The sequence below is a fragment of the Nipponia nippon genome, unplaced genomic scaffold (genome assembly GCF_047370975.1).
Source record: "Nipponia nippon isolate SJK-2023a ecotype South Korea unplaced genomic scaffold, ASM4737097v1 scaffold_4, whole genome shotgun sequence".
NCBI lineage: Eukaryota > Metazoa > Chordata > Aves > Pelecaniformes > Threskiornithidae > Nipponia > Nipponia nippon.
In genome coordinates, this window is record NW_028262358.1 from 51506021 (window position 1) to 51522342 (window position 16322).

At 37.7% G+C, this 16322-nt stretch overlaps 1 protein-coding gene across 1 annotated transcript in view; it reads left to right on the plus strand.

Moving 5' to 3' along the window:
* Positions 1-16322, plus strand: part of PRKN (parkin RBR E3 ubiquitin protein ligase) — a 780164-nt gene that overhangs the window by 635551 nt on the left and 128291 nt on the right. The window contains exon 8 of the mRNA XM_087774081.1: positions 13998-14059. Within this exon, the coding sequence (XP_087630207.1) occupies positions 13998-14059 (62 nt within the window). The remainder of the gene's footprint in view (positions 1-13997; positions 14060-16322) is intronic.

Consider the following 16322-nt stretch of genomic DNA (forward strand, 5'->3'; position numbering starts at 1 on the left):
AAGAGTCAGATAATCTCATTAGATATAGTTTTCTGTAGTCTGAGTCTAAATCCTGCCATACAGAATCATTTGTCATAATTGACGATCTTTTTCCTGAAGCAGACAGGAGCTAAACTACAATAGAAAGCAAATCCTGCAGGAATTGGTACAGAAGAGCAGTATGAAGAATTTCCACCAGTTTGATGCTTAAGGGATGTTTTGTTTCCCCTCCAAATAATTCTAAGGGCTTTTAGCTTTTATGTATGCTTTTATAGCTGTATATCCAATAATTCTCAGTCAGGAAAAAAAACTGTCTCTGAAATTTCATGCATGATGGTATTCTGGAGCCAGCCAGAAGTAGAAGGAATGAATTTCTGATCCATGACATAACAGACACAAGTGGAAAATACATAGCAAGCTATGTAATGTTGAAAGGCAGAAGTGATACAGAGTTCAGTACTTAGCATATAAATGACCGCTCAGAAGTACTCTACAGAAAAAATAGTTAACATGGTGTCAAAAGGTAAGTGTACACGCAGTGAGACCTAGTGTTGTTATTTTTTACAACTACAACTCAGTGATCTACTGAAATGAAGCAAAGTCAAGCGAGCATTTTAATGGCATGAGAAAAAAAAAGCTGAACCTTATGGTTAGTTTCGGTAACTTGACTTTCCATTTTGCAAAAGGAAAGAAAAACCAGAGGAGACTCACACCTGAGCTCTGCCCTTCTGCTGCTGAGGAAAGGGGAGAGACAGTGTGTGTGGGAGGGAGAGGGGATTCCTGGGGGGACACCAGTTCTGACTTGGCTTATCAGCCTTCCTGAGTGTTACCATCAAGGTCAGAGACGTTCCAGTCCTAATTCCTAGTATCTGCATCAGCATTTGTAGTGCCAAGCTATGTGACTCTGGGATCCCACTAGGTATAAATTTTCAAAAAGACTTTTTTTCTTCCTGATTGGAGATGATTGATACAGCAATAGCCATACCTGAGGCGGTGGGGGGCAAAGCATGTGCACCACCCCCCCAAACCACTGCAGCTGGACTCTATAACCTTTGGGATTTCATATATGTGGTTAGCAAGGTTGGAGGTTTGCTCCTATACCTGTCTGTTCTGGCTTCAGGCTTACAGCTTAGAAACACTGCACTGTTGAAAGAATATAGAAAAAAGTGTAGCTGAGGGAAAAAATATGGATGGTCTAGATATGGGAAGTAATTCAAATATTAGAAGAAATAGTGTCGTATAGAATGTCTAATTTAATGAAGATATATTGGACTTGTGATAATGGAATTATTGTGAGTTTAAAAAAAAGTTAGACAAGACCAACTAATAACAAGGCATAGCATATCTCTGTGTAAGGTGGTAAAGATAAAAGATGTATGCTGTTGCTCTGGATTAACTCAAAAGTTATTTGTGGCCATGTAAGTAAGACTAGAAGGAGTATCCTCTAGTGTGGTGTGGCAGCTGTTCTGTACTAAATTGCTAGCGTAATCTCATGAAATTGCTTGCACTAATTCACTTCAGCGTAGCGATGAGTCTGATGGCATAATGCTGAGCTGTGGGGGTTCTCTCCTGCCCTGTATGTAGTAAAGCATATGCATTTTCCCCTGCGTTCCTAGTCCAGTAGAGCCACTGATCTTGGGGTAAATTGTAACAGCCTTGGAAATTTAAGACCACAGTGCAAGCACAGCATCCTTCTCTTACCCATCGAAAAGGACTACCCACCTAGCAAGTGCTGTGTTTTCTCTTTTATGCACAAGGGACAAAATTAAATCAATTTGTGTATCAGCATGATGACTAACCAGAGCAGAATATTTTTCAGTATTTTGCAGAAATCTGTGGGTATTTAAAAATAGATATTCCTCAACCAGGTAGAAATTGTTCAATATTCCTTCACTGGTACTAGTGTACCAGTTTTATCCCTCTTGATTAAAGTGTTTATCCCTCTTGATTAAAAAAAACCACACTGGACTGGAATTCAGCTGTACAGTAAAAAATGATCAGGAATTGTTTTGTTATTCTCAATATTATTTTTGAAGTGTTGCAGAAAGAGACGGATGTTAAAGTGTTTTGTTTATTTGATGGGCAAATAATAATCTGTGTGCCATTAAAAACGGATAGGCCATCTTTGATGTTCACTGACAGATCCAAAGCAAAGCATTCTTTATGAGAAAACACTGCATTGCTAATAAAGTGATCCCAACAGCCGAGCTTGTGCTGCTTAATTTGTTTCCATGGAGTGATATTATAATTCTGACATACTGAAAAATCGCCTCGCAGAGACTCATATTGCATTTGTTGTGAGTGCATCTTTGATATAACATTTGTTATTGTAGTGCTTGCGGTGTCTTCAGAGGAGTAATATTCTAAATGAACCTGGCTGTATTATCCCTTTAACGTACAGTAGAATTTTGCATTAAATTTTCAACTTATTTCCAATGTGCTTCGCCAGCTATTCATCACAAGTGGTCTGTTCAAGAATAGGGCCGGTATACCAATATAAAATCAGAAAAATCCTTAACTTTCTATCTTTGGGGATCCTCTCAGGTTGTTCCAATTTTCTTCTGTTAGATGAACAGACAGCATGATCTCTTGTATTTATGCCTGCCTGTCAGGTTTTTTTTTATAGTAGAAACACGAATCGCTGTTTGTAATGCAGGATTAGCCTGTCTCGCACAATGTTATTAGAATTAGACCTGACTAGAGAGTGACTTAATTTCTTTTTCTTCTGTATTTAACTTTAGCATTCATCCCACACCAGCTTTTGCACTCCCAGGAACACTCTGCCTCTTAAGTTAGAGTAAATATTGAAGAACATATATATTATTTGTCTGGGTTTGCACAGACAAAAAATGAGAGCAGCATGGAGTCCCCCCTCTGTGGGCTTCTGTGTTCTGAGCTGCCAGTAAAATGTAAAAAGATTGTACTATGATGTCCTATTAGACCTCAAGACTGGAAGGACAGTTTGTATTGAACACAGGCATTTTTCATAATTATGTTGCCCGCAGGGTTACCACCTGCCCTAATGATTAAGGTGAAATGCAAAACTGTCCTCATTTCACAAGTGGAACTTTGCCATGTTCCCTCACAGAGAGCAATAAGATATGCATACATGTATTGCTGCTGCAAAGGAGGAAGAAAAATACTAGAATTAGGTAACAATTAAGATTTCAACTCCATTGCGAGAGTGCGGATCTCTTTTAGACAATTGCTTCATTCTTTAGTGTTCTGGAAATGGTTTTCTGTCATAAAATCCCTATGAAAAAGAGAAAATCATAGCCATTCATCCAGATATGTCTGTACTATTCTGTGAGACATAATATATTCCATGGCTTTTTAAAATTCTCTTTTGGTTGGATGGGTTTATTGTCCATGAACATTTATTTTTAGAGTAGCCTGGGCTTGCCTTGTAGTCTGAGTCATTTATGTAGCAATTTAAATATTTGTCTAAGCTCTCAGTGAAAGGCTCATGTTGAAGTCTTATAAATACTGCACAGATTAAAGGAATGGCATTTTTTATATACTGTTTATACAGTATGACGTCATATCCCGGGAAAAAAAGAAATGCAAAAGTAGAAAGAAAAGCATTGCTGTTTCTGGGTCACTGAATGTTGTTTGCAATTCTCCTTTCTCCAATAGTAATTTTGTGCATGCTTATGCTGAGTAAGAGAGCGAGACCTACATGTGTGCAGCCTTGGTTTTCTGTCAGATTTTTTTTGAGCTTGACTTATTGATTTTCCTGTACTGTGGACAAAAAATAACCTTTAAAAATTGCATTTTAATGTCCTTGAACACTGGTTTTGTAATTAAAGAGAAGGAAAGCTGTGTTTGTTCTCTGGCACCTAGCCACATCTTTCTTGATGGTACAATGGCTTATTCTACATTTCATAGTCTGTGTAATAACCTCACTTGGCAAAATACGAGTGAGATGGAAATTTAGTGCGACATGAATTTCTGAAACTGTTCCTTCTGTCTGTCATTACCAAAATTATAGGAGGACAGTTTCTTTAATTCAGCTTTTAAGGGGAAAAAGAAGAAATATTTACTCTCCAAATTTGCACTTGGGCTTTACAATATACTTCTGTTATCAAGCCATCAAGTGGAAAACGGCTGTGTGAACTTTGGTTTAATTTCAGCTTAGAAACCTTTTAGCGTTTTCTATATTGTACCTGTTTAATTCTGGCATTCAGAAATGACAATCTTTTAAAGACTTGCCCTTCAGTAACTGCCAAAGGAAAATCTTCTATAGTTATTTTTGCCTTGTGTTGACTTTTATTCAGGGATAGTGGGATTTGCCCTGAGAAGACAATCTCCTCTCTTACAAAGTCTCCACCACATGCTGAAAGCTCCTGACCTCTCACTTGCCTTCTCAAAGGTACTGATCATCATCAAAGGCCAGTGCCAGCATGAAGGTGGGAGTTTGAGAGAACAAGGTTTGCTTTAGAGATTTCAACTACTTTTTGAATAAAAGATGAAGAAAACCTTTCATGAATTGAGCTGATTGAGCTAAAAACCTAGTATACTGAGAGTGAAGAACTCCTTTCAGCCCAGGTCCCTGCAATGAGAATTTCACTACCAACGTTTATATGGTGGAAGGTATTGAGTCTTCCAAAAGAAGTTCAGAGCAGCTCTGTTGTATCTTAGCTTAAAAAAAAAATCATCTGGTTGTGTTAGGAGCCTTAGACTTGCTGATTTTCTGACTCTCTGATGTTATTCAGAAACTGTAGGAGTAACTTCTGTTGATTAAGAAGCATTAAAAAAAAAAAAGAAATTATGTTGTTTCTGTAAAATTTACTTCAATTTGACAAAAGTCAGTACTTGCATGGAAAGAAGGAAGCCTCCTTTTTATTTCTGTTTCTGGAGCTGCTGTATTTGACCAGTAAAGGTTGTAGTCCAATTTTTCATTGCGGATAGACAGCATGGATTTTGTTTTGTTGCATGAGTTTAGTATTCACTGACTTCACTGAGAGTTGCATGGGTGAATTGGCGCCTATAACTTAAACTGGAATACCGAGCAACCAGATGGTACAGACTATTAGTCAAATATGTTGCACTATTGCATGGTCTCCCTGAAGTCTTAGCCTCTTGGGCGATACTGAATGTTTTTTAGAACATTTCCCTCCTCTGATGGACTCTTTCGACAGTTCGTCATATAGTGGTGCAGCATATACAGAAAACTGTCAGAAATAACAAGCAGTGGCATGCTGGCTTTGTGCAGCTCAATACAGTTCAGGGTTTGCTGATGTGAGTAAATAGTACTTGTTCAAGCCTGGTTTAAATATTGTTTTAAATATGCAAAAAGCAAGCAAGGAAGCACGTTCTAAACTGAAATGGCAGGTCAATATTCCTACTGATATTTTCTGTAGTAAAGAAAGACCCTAGTAGGAAATGGCTGATGTGGTTCATTACTTCTAGTCATTTGGCTTTAAAGCATCATTAAAAAAACAGTGAGTAGCAGCACAGGGAAGGCCAGAGTTGTGTGCGATGTGAGAAAGCCAAGCCAGAAGAATTTTCTCTAATCTGAGATGCTCTATTTGCTGCCAGTAGTCAAACTTCATGTGATCCTTTCCCAACTCCATTGCAGTCCCTTAGCAGAATTTTTGCACAAGTACTTCACGAGAGCAAAAATACCTCTGTGTCTTTGGATGATTTTGACATTAAGTGCATACAAACAAATATGTAACCCATTCAGTTCGGCAACTAACATCTCTGGGAACTGGTCAGAACAGGACAAGTTTTGTGTCCTGACAATCAAGCTTTCATGAAACTTTCTTGAATATTAGCTTCAGCAGTCTTTTTGATAGCAAAAAAATGTGTAGGTCTTTTTACTGACTTTAGCTGTCAGAAGTCAATCAAGAAATAAGAAAATGAACATAATACTGTTTGACAGGGGTATTAATCAGGAGAATAGGCTATTTAAATTCTGAATATTTTTTTTTAAAAAGCAAGTAGATGTCTTATTGCAGATTAAGCTTTGCAAAAAGTGGCACTTAAATATATCCTTTGTGGGCACACAGTCTTTTTAACAAAGTATTACGTTTTGTGCACATAGCCAATTCTTTTTCTAGTATGAACATGTGTAAGCACCATTGACTTAATTGTAGCTATGCTAGTTTGCTTGAGCTGAAGAACTGTCCCACCATTTGTAGTTTCAGAGAGACTTCTAAAGACTTACAGGAAAAACCTTTACCATGTTGACCTCTGGGTATGTAAACCACATGCAAGTATTGCTTGTGTGACTCTCTGGTTTGGCACTGCCCAACTGCACAGCTGAGCTTTGCAATCTAAATACATGCCTGCTGACTTTGAAAGGGCAGAATTCAATACTTCTTGCTTTTGAAAATATCTCCTTTTATATTTTTTTTCCAAAGAAATCTATATTATTTAAACACTCTAATATATCTCTTTTGGGGCATATATTTGTTTTAGCTTACTGTCTACTTATCTAGATTACTGTACAGAAAAATATCATCTGGAAACTGATGTCATCAAAATGGCATGAGTACAAGTAAAGAACCCCATGTAATTTTTTACTTCACTTTTTTGTTTTTACTGGATACGTTATTTCTTACACCAATTGTAAGGTGACCAGTACAAGATATTAGGGTACTAAAGGGTTGTCTCCCAGTTTGTAAATTTACACAAATAAATCATCAGATGTTTTAGTTTGTCCAACAGGCTGAATGCTGCTTGTAGCATTTTGAAACAGCTCTGTAGCTAAGACATATTATACTAGCTGAGAAAAGTTCTCATGCCTATAGGTAAGGCAAGGGAATAACCACTGTGCATTTGTTGAACAAAAAAACATTTGGTTTTCTTTCTTGGGGAAAAATGTTCCATGACTGAACCTACTCCAATCACAATAGATCGTCAGAATAGGTATTGGAAGCAGAAGTATGAGTTAATGGGTCAGAGAATTTCAGTTTGAAAATGTGGCTCGAATGCACAATCAACATTGAGAATTCAGAAGACAAATAAATAAAGCCTTTCATTAATAATAAATCAATAGGTAAACCTAGTGATTACAAGCTGGTTTCATGAAAGGGTTTTGAGTCTGATGTGTGATTTTATGATTAATGGTGGTTAGCAATAATTGATCTTCCAGATAAAGTTGTGTGCCCACGTGAATCCCCTGCATTTTAAGACCTGCATTTGTAAGGCTTGGGACCTGAGAAGACAAATTATTGACAGAACAGTTTTATCATCTTTCTTTCTTTAAAAATTAAATCTTTCTTACACAAAGGATGATAACTGTAAGCACAGTATAGGTCTACAAATTAATGAAGCATTAAGTTTGGTTACACTAGAAAATTATCTAGGTAACAACACAGAAAAAAAACCTCAATAATTTACTATTTACAAAAGTATTGCTCATGAAGTTTGTAAAAAAAATTGTGAAAATGGTTATAATAATACCCTTCTGTGGGATCTGTAAGAAAACATTTCTACATCTTTCACAATGCACAAGCACAGGCAGTATTCCAAAGATAGGCTTATGTGCTTATATTCTGTAGATTGCATACTTGATATTCTTCATAATATCTTCTTCTCTTTTCAATAAAATATTTATGCATTCCAGACACTCTCCTTAGTTTTGTCTTTGTTCATGTTCACATAACATCAAAAATGAGAAAAGGTCACCTGAAACATCAAAACGTTTAATTAACACAAGCACAGTGAAGTCACTTCATACTTTGAAATCATTGTCAGTTCCCATAAGAGTGACCGCACCATCACCAGCACAGGATTGCTTTTTGCTGGAAGAGACGCAGACAGCAGAAAGGTGTATTTTTTACACCAATATTCCAATTAGTTGAACAGGTTGGAAGAGACTGGGAAAATGACACAACAAACAAATGCACACTAATTACAGGATTTCAAACCTGTTAAGTTTTGTGTGAAAGTCTAGCCTGACTCCCTCTTCTTGCTACCCCGTTACCATTCCCGTTGTTCTCACGCACGGTGCAGGGCTGTGCTCTTCCTGTCATTCCTGCTCGCTCAACAGAGTTGCCTGGGCTGGGTTGTGCCGTACTAAGTACTTGTACCTTGTGTACGGAGTCCCAGCTGCTGTGTCCCACTGCAGCTAGAGGTTGGCTGTGCTCTGGATGGGTACCCACTAACAAGCACCTCTGAGCTGCAGGCTTCCCTTGCCACCTTCCTGGCTGTGCATGTGCGGCAGGCCAGCATACACTTGCCTATATATATATATATGTATATATTCATTGCTGTATTGCTAGTACTGCCATTAGAGTGCTGCATTTCCAAACTTTTAGAATTATTTTTTGAATATGGAACATCTTTCATATCTGTACTCCAGTCAAATACAATTCTATGTGGAGCAGTCAGAAAAAGAGACACGCACCCATTAATTTTCTAAGCATGAAGTGGTTATTCTCATGTATTTGAAACACTTTTCAGTTGCAAGCTCGGTCTAGCAGTTAGCACTGTGGAATGATACCCTTTGAAGGACACTAATAGGTATTCTTACATGGTTATGTTCAGAGCTCACAAAGGATATGTACGTTTCAGAATTAACAAGTGTTGATGCAGACATAAATTTTAAGTGAGAGAAATGGAAGTTACACTGTGTTCTTCATGTAAATGCTCAGTTTGCACAGAGCTAAATATGATGGGAAAATTTACATGCTCAAAGTTAAGCATGTGCAGAAATGATTGGGATTGCAGCTGTTGGGTGAAATTAAGCTCATCTAACCTTAAAAGTCTAAAAGTTACTTGTGTAAATCTTATGTAGTCGCCTTAAGATTCCTCAATTAATGAAGATAAGTGGATACCTTTTTTGGGCCTGTCTCAGACGATGGGAATTACCCTGTGAAGGTGTGTATTTCCTTCTATTGACTAAAAAGGAAGCGTGCAATGAATATATTAGACTCATATAGCCAATATTTAGATGCTTAAATTCAGTGAATTGAATCTCACCCAACTGTACCATTTGGAGAAAGATGAAATTTAAAATGCAAAGCAGGAAATAATGGTACAAACGTATCATAGAAGATAAGATGTAGCACACAATCCTACAGTAGAGATATATATGCTTGTCACTACAATCAATGAAGACGTTGTATGATTTTCTGTGTTTCTCTGAGGCTAAAATTCAGTGAGGGCCCATCCCACCCCACCACCAGGAGTAGCCAGGGGCATCAGGACAGCCCCAGCCTTGGCATCAGGCACCTCCTTGGGCATGGGGACGAGCCAAGTCCAGGCCTGAAAGTGGGCCCACAAGTGGGCCTGGCTTGGTGGGACCCACGGTTGGGCTGGGCAGGGCTGTGGGGAGCTGGAGACCAGCCCTGCTGCGGTGTTGCTGGGGCAAGGGCAGATGGTCCTGGGGGCTGACATGGGGTCGTGGGCTGTGGAGGAGGCCAGGCAGGGACACTCAGGGCTGGTGGTGCCACCAGGGCCCTGGCACTTGCATTGGTTCTCAGTTGGCTGTGTTTGTAACAGCAGTAATTTTTTGCTTTCATTTTGACAGTTTATGCAATATTAAAGGGTTGATTTAATTTTTCCTTTGCTTTCCCACTAGAGAACATAAGTCATACAAAGTGATAATTTTAAGCAAAAACAAAACCAGAAGCTAATTCTGTCTGAGAAAAAATATGTGACGACTTGGATAATTAAATTGGTACTATTTAGAATCATAATTTAATTACAAGTGTAGCTGAAAATATGTGTTCAGACCAGTTGAAATCAGGGGATTTATGATGTTAGGAGACATTAAACTGTCCTTCCTAAATTTTGCTTCTTTATACTTCTCTTGGAGATACATATATTTATATGAACAAATTGAAAATATCTTTATATCTTTATGAAGAGAATACCACAATGTAAATTGTAAATTTACAGTTGCAAATTTCTGTAACTTTGAATGTACCTTTCATTCATAAGTGCAGCATTTGGAGTTAAATAACAAAGCAGTATGAGATCAAGCAACAACAAAATTATTTGAACAAGTAATCTGGGGTATGATGGGACATTTAGAAGCAAATAATATACTCAATTTAAGTGATAAATGCTTAAATAGAAGCAAAGAAATTACTTGTGGTGAGTTTATAAAGCTGCTGGTGCTTTGAACTGGGTATCATCCCTTTATAACTTAGTTTCTTGCTTAGACTCGGGCTCATTCTTAAGACATCATGTTAGTTTTATGAGTCTTATTGCTTTGAGGCCAGTGGAGCTATGTCAGAGGAAAAAGTGGTATAAAAATACTAAAGATTTGCATCAATTTTATATTTCTTACATCTTGCTCTGCTTTCACAGTTAGCAAAAACCTGTAACACTCATTGTAGCTGAGAACATAGGAAACACATAGGTTTGAATGTGAGCTGAAAGAGGGAACTAATAAACAATATAGCTGCCATTTTATCAGTCTGCAAATGTCCTCAATCCTGAGTTTTGGCTTCTGATTAAAGGCAATTGTCCATACTTTACATCATTTCCTTTTAACATTCTTATGTGAAATTGTTATTGATTGATTTATTTAATATTCCTAGGTTCGGTTTATGTCTGTGGAAATTTCATGTATGCCTGTACTTTTTCAAGTAATAATTGGGAAGAGGGAAATGGAAAGTTTCAGTAATTGTTGAGACCGTTGATTGTAAGGGTTTCTGTACTACAGAGGGCATAAAAGCTAATCCTCAAAGCATTCTACACAAAATAGCTGAAATCTGTAAAGTGCAGATTATTTCTTTCATGTGGTACATGCTAGTTGCACATCAGAGACTTAGAAAATACATTTTTCTTTTAACCATTGGTGTGCAGAGTTCGCCAGTGAACTTATTGGGTGCTGTGCTTAACTTTTAATAATTTTCAAGTCATCATGGGTGTTTGCATATACATGAATATGTTGATGGATATATGGGTGGTTTTGTGGGTGAGATGACAAATAGTTCTTAATGCTTTTCAGCAGAATAGGTATTTTTTAATCTCTTTTCTTTTTATTTATGGAATGGCCTTTGTCTCTAGTCACGGTGCAGGAATTTAACATCATCCAAGACTTTTTCAAAACTCCCAGATGTTTGGTAAAATGGCTCACAGCGTTGGACCATGTTTTACAAAGGTCCATTTACAGAACAGAAGAAATTAAAGTAGAAATAGGAAATATCAGAAATATGTCCAGAAATATCCCAAAAGAAAGGTTTTCCGATCTTGCTTCTTTTTTTGTTTACCATGTTTCTTCTTTATTTCCATTTTTTCCATTTTTGACAATAATGATTTCCATTGTTTCCTCAAATTATTGCTTCTGCAATGTGATGATCTGGAAGCACTTCTTACAGACAACAGACTGTTAATGTGTGTCAGTATAATTCAATATTGCACGCATTTGACATTTCTGAACTTGTTGCTGGAAAGAATCATGCTTTTTTAAGCATGCTTTTTTAAGCATGGTGACACAGTTTTTAAGCTTGCTCTCCTTTTCTAGTAACTTCAGGATCTCTTGTATAATCAGCTTTTAAGATCCAGTGAAAGTCTGGACTATGAAAAGATTGAAAACTAGACTAGGCGAGTCTCTGAAAAATAGACTATGCAAAATATTATATTGGGAAGAGGATGCAGCAATGAACAACTAATAACACTTAAACATATATGTGTTTATAGATATGTCTATATATATCTTCATACTTTTACACATTTTTTTTACAAACAAAGATCCTTGGTTCCAAGGTGTTTACAGTTTCTAACATGGAAGAAAGAGAGGATGCATATAAGCAGTTCACATAAGGGAGATTATATAAAATATGCATGAGGGCAGAATGGGATGGATTTCTGGGAGAAATAGGCATTCAGGAAATATGATTTAAAGGAGAATGGAAAGAGAAAAAGTTCTTGCTAGGCAAGAAAAAGGAAACTTTTCCATCTTAAGAGATTTAATGAATAATAAAGTGGAAAGGATAAGAGGGAAGAAAGAAATGATTGGTTGAAGAAGAAGCTGTAAAGACTGCAGAAAGCGGAGACAAGCAGAAAGCAGTTTAGTTGGTGTTACAAAGCTAACATCTGTCAAAGGTTAACACGCGGTATTACATGAAATCATAATTATCATCTACACTTAGAAATTCCTATAGCAGTGTACAATCAATGCAGATATTTTCAGGAAAAACTACATGCAGAAAAAAAATTAATAATTACATAAGGGCTTGAGGATAAGAGAGAGGAACTGAGTTTTATGCAGTGAGTTCTGATCTGAAACACAGAGAAGTCAACAGCTCTGGACTACAAGTCAGGCCTCAGGTCAGGAAGTTAGTGAGACATTTAGAGCGGTTGATACATTCAGGGTTTCGATGAGCTGGAAGATGGAGATGTAAATCCCAGTGAAAATGGAGAGAAAAATGCTTCATAGCAGTGATTCTGTGGTGGAAGTAGTAAGAACAATTTAAGTACGTTGAGAACAAGAAACAGAATAAACAATGAGAGCCTAAGTATGGGGGAAATGAGGAGAGAAAATTAAAGGTGATACAGGGCTTTTGGTCCTAAAAATTGAGACTAAAAACACATTAAGAAAGAATCGCTCAGAGCTAAAACTGACACATTCAAATACGTGAATGTCCTTGTGTGCCAAAGGAGGGAAGAGGTGAGTGGAAAGAAGCCTATAAGAATGTCATAGGTTTTATTAAATGGGAAGAAATAGTAATGTTTAATAAGAGACAAGCCATTAATAGATAATTCTTACCATATGCTTAAACCTTGGCCACCTTTAAAAGGGTTTGCTGATTAAGTTGTGTTGATGGTGCATTCTCCACCTGTACCTTCTCTGAATGGAGATAAAGCATTTACCAGCAAGAAGATTATTTGAATATCATTTAAATCAGTTCTCTAAGTAGAAAAAGTTATACCAGTAGAAGACTTGTACTAGGATAATTGTGTCTATAGCAGGGTTTTTGCCTTTTTTAGTTATGTTGCTTGCAAGCATAAAGGCTTTTCTCTTTGTATCCCTAAGACAGCTAGGCCAACAGAAGTTGTGAGTGTAGGCTCATTGGCTTTGAGTGAAGCCACAGTGCTGATGGAGATTTCCTGACAACTGTCTCCAAATTCATTTGCATGCTTTTAATGGCAGTCATTAAGAGAGGTAACTATTTGTAGCTGCATCAGCAGAAAAGCAGGTTGATAAAAATTGTAGTTCTTCCCACGTTCTAGGGAGAACTATGCTCTTAATTCCTTTTAAGGAATTTTCTCTGTTCACAAGCAGATGCTTCAATTTATGGTAAGAAGAATAAAGCCCAGATTGCTTTCACAGTCTGCACTTTTAGCCCTTGCCAGAAATGAGTCTAGTAGTGTACAAAAGTGAATAGCAGCCTTGAATTTCATCACCAGGAAGGTAATCACAGTCTGAACATGTCAGTAAAGTGTATGGCATCTAGCAAGACATATTCTGTCTTACTGGCTGGTACGGATGTGAAAGTCTGTAGTGACTGAACATTAATCTGATTGCAAAGTTCTGGCAAATCGTTCCCCTGCCTGCATAGTTGGTTTGTGTATTACACCTGTGGGTGACAACTACATATTTGTGAAATGGGTATATTTGTGACAGCCAAAATTAAAGTGATCTGTGGGGCCTATGAAATCCTTGAGGGAATCAGGGAAAGCCTACATTACGCTTAGAAATTAGTCCAAACCTGCTGTGTGAATCAGAATTCAGCTTTGGGCAGCTCCAAGGTTTTGATGCGAGATCCTCTTTTAACAAGCTTTTTGGCTTACACTAAGGGGCTGGCAGTATCTGGCAGACAGTGCTGCCCTTTTCATCTTGCTTCTGCTTGCAGTCCTTTGGGGAAAGGGCTAAAATATTCGGAATATAACCTTTCTAAGCGTTCTTGGTTGAATGCTTGGAAATGTGGAAGGATTATGTGATAGATGGTTTTCAGCATTCTGGTGCCCTCAGAACCATGGCTAATCTTTCTAATCTTCTTTATCTAAGGTAAATCTGTATATTCTATCCTCTCTGCATCTATGTATCTTATGCTGAAACTGCGCTGACAGGAAGCTCTAAAATGCCTATTTTTGTTTCTTTCCAACAGCTGGCTGTCCAGACTCCTTGATTAAAGAGCTTCATCACTTCAGGATTCTGGGAGAAGAACAGGTGAGTTAGCAACTCAAAGGCAGTGTCTTAATGTCATGAAAGATAGACGCTAATGAGACAGTTTCGTCTCTCTCCAGGGAGGCAGAGTGTATCTCATGACCCCCAGTGACCTGAAATGTGGGGAAAAAAAACACACAGGAGATATATGTGAGATTTTTTTTTTTTTCATTCTATCCATCAGCCTTGACAGGTTATTAATTGGTACATCTGCTATCTGCCACAGCTTTTCGGCTTTTGACTGCAGCAGTAAACAGGCTCTCTAAAACAGCAGATAGACAAACAATCTGACTAAAGGATTGATACTTACAGCTACTCATGATATTATCCATCTCTTTTTGTGGCCTTTTTTCTCTTTTAAAAGTGTGTTTCTCATTCATAATTATAGCTGTTCTTTGCACTCAGAAAACTATTTCTGTAGAAGGATCTTAGGAAAGCATAAGTGAAGTATGCTTTACAACACTCACAAGACAGTCATAGTTATTGTTTTGTCAATAATGAAATTAACGTACAGAGATATTGAGAAAATGGCCTTAAATTTTGAGAGACAAGTTGAATTTTCAAATGCTCAGTGCCTCTTAAATTCAAGTTGTCTTTTTCTCTGAAGTATCTCTCCTAATGTACTGGTTATAAAACCTAACTGCCTGACATAGAGTTGCAGGTACTAGGGACCAAGGTCCTGAAAGCTCAGCATTAGTGTGTTGTACATGAGAATATCTGCATCTTTTAATGAACCTGGCGCCAAGACATTTGCACAAGGTTATATGAAGGCTGTTACAGAGGTAGGAGCAGCTCCTGAAATGTTAATTTGAAGTCTGGTTTCTTAGTTTTTGGATCAGATTATACTGTCAGGAACACGCTGTTGCTTCTCCTTTCCCTGTCAGTCTCCTCTTTTTATTACAGTTAGGGCTGGTGGTACGTTTTCTAGACTTCCAGTTTTCCTGCACCAGCACCCCACTTCAGTTGTTATAGAAAGTCAAAAGCCAAATTCCTCAGGGACTCAGCTTTTCCTCAGCAAGAAGGCAGCATGAAGGGGAGTGTGGGAGGGTCTGTCTGACAGGAATGGAAAAAAAGACAAAAAACAGACTAGGAGATACTGGAAGCAGGAATTTGGTGAGATTGAGGACTTAGGAAGAGGAAATAAAAGAAATTATCACCAGGACTGATGGGGCCAAGAGACAGGTTAGAGCCAGCTGACAAATGGAGGGCAGAGTGAGATGAAGCTTTGGGATACTGGAGAGATGGGGCTGGCTGGTGAAAGAGACTAGGATTAGAAACCAGAATGGTAGGGATAAGGGTCTGACAAGGATCTGGGACCAAGGACTGGAAGGGAATGACCAAATATGGAAACTTGCTAGAGACTGGTATATAAAGTAAGATCTGTACTTAATGAGCTGCACAAGGAGGTGAGGCTAAGCAGAGTAGGAGGAGTGGAACAAAAGGAGAGATTTGAAGGAAAAGTAGGGAACAGCTAAACCAAGAGACTGCGAGTATGAGGGAGAGGGCTGAACCAGACAGACTTTGATAGCTCCACTGGCAGAGCTCTGAGGATGGAGTTGTAGACCTCAGCCTTGCTGATGACCACGTACAGAGCAATATAATTTAATTGATGGACTTTCTTTTTTTTGATGTTTGCTTTTTAGAGAAGGAAGTGGTAGACATAAAAATGAAGGCTAAAAGAGTTAAGAGTGCAAATGAAGAATTCAGACATTAGAAAATGTCAGATTTAAGATTGTTTATGTAATCTTAATACTTTCTTTGTTCCACTCACCTACCCTTACACCTTTGCACTAAAAGAGTATTAAATCATATGATCATACAGAAACTTCAGAAGTGGGATGATGTAAACCACTAGGAACCACAAAAGAAAAGATAATTAATTTGTGTCCAATAATAAGAGAAGTCTTGAGGAGAGTAGAGGAGTTTGATGAGGAAAGCCTTGCTAATCAAATAAATACAGTATTTTTGCCACTTGGAATATTTTTCGTATTCTTTTGGACTTTCAAAATGAAATTATTCGTCTTTGTATTGAATACACCTAAACAGATGAGAAATTTTTGTCATCGTGCATTAGGAGCATAAAACTATGCAGATGGGAAGTTGTTTTGCAGATTGGGTCTGTCCTATAAACATTTGCCTTTCTCTGAAACTGGCTGCCCTAACAGGTTATTTATATACATCACGGTCTTAACTAATGTCTTTGCAAGTAGTGAACATTGCCATGAGGCTTGAATTATTCCATAAGTCCATACAAGTATAAAGAATA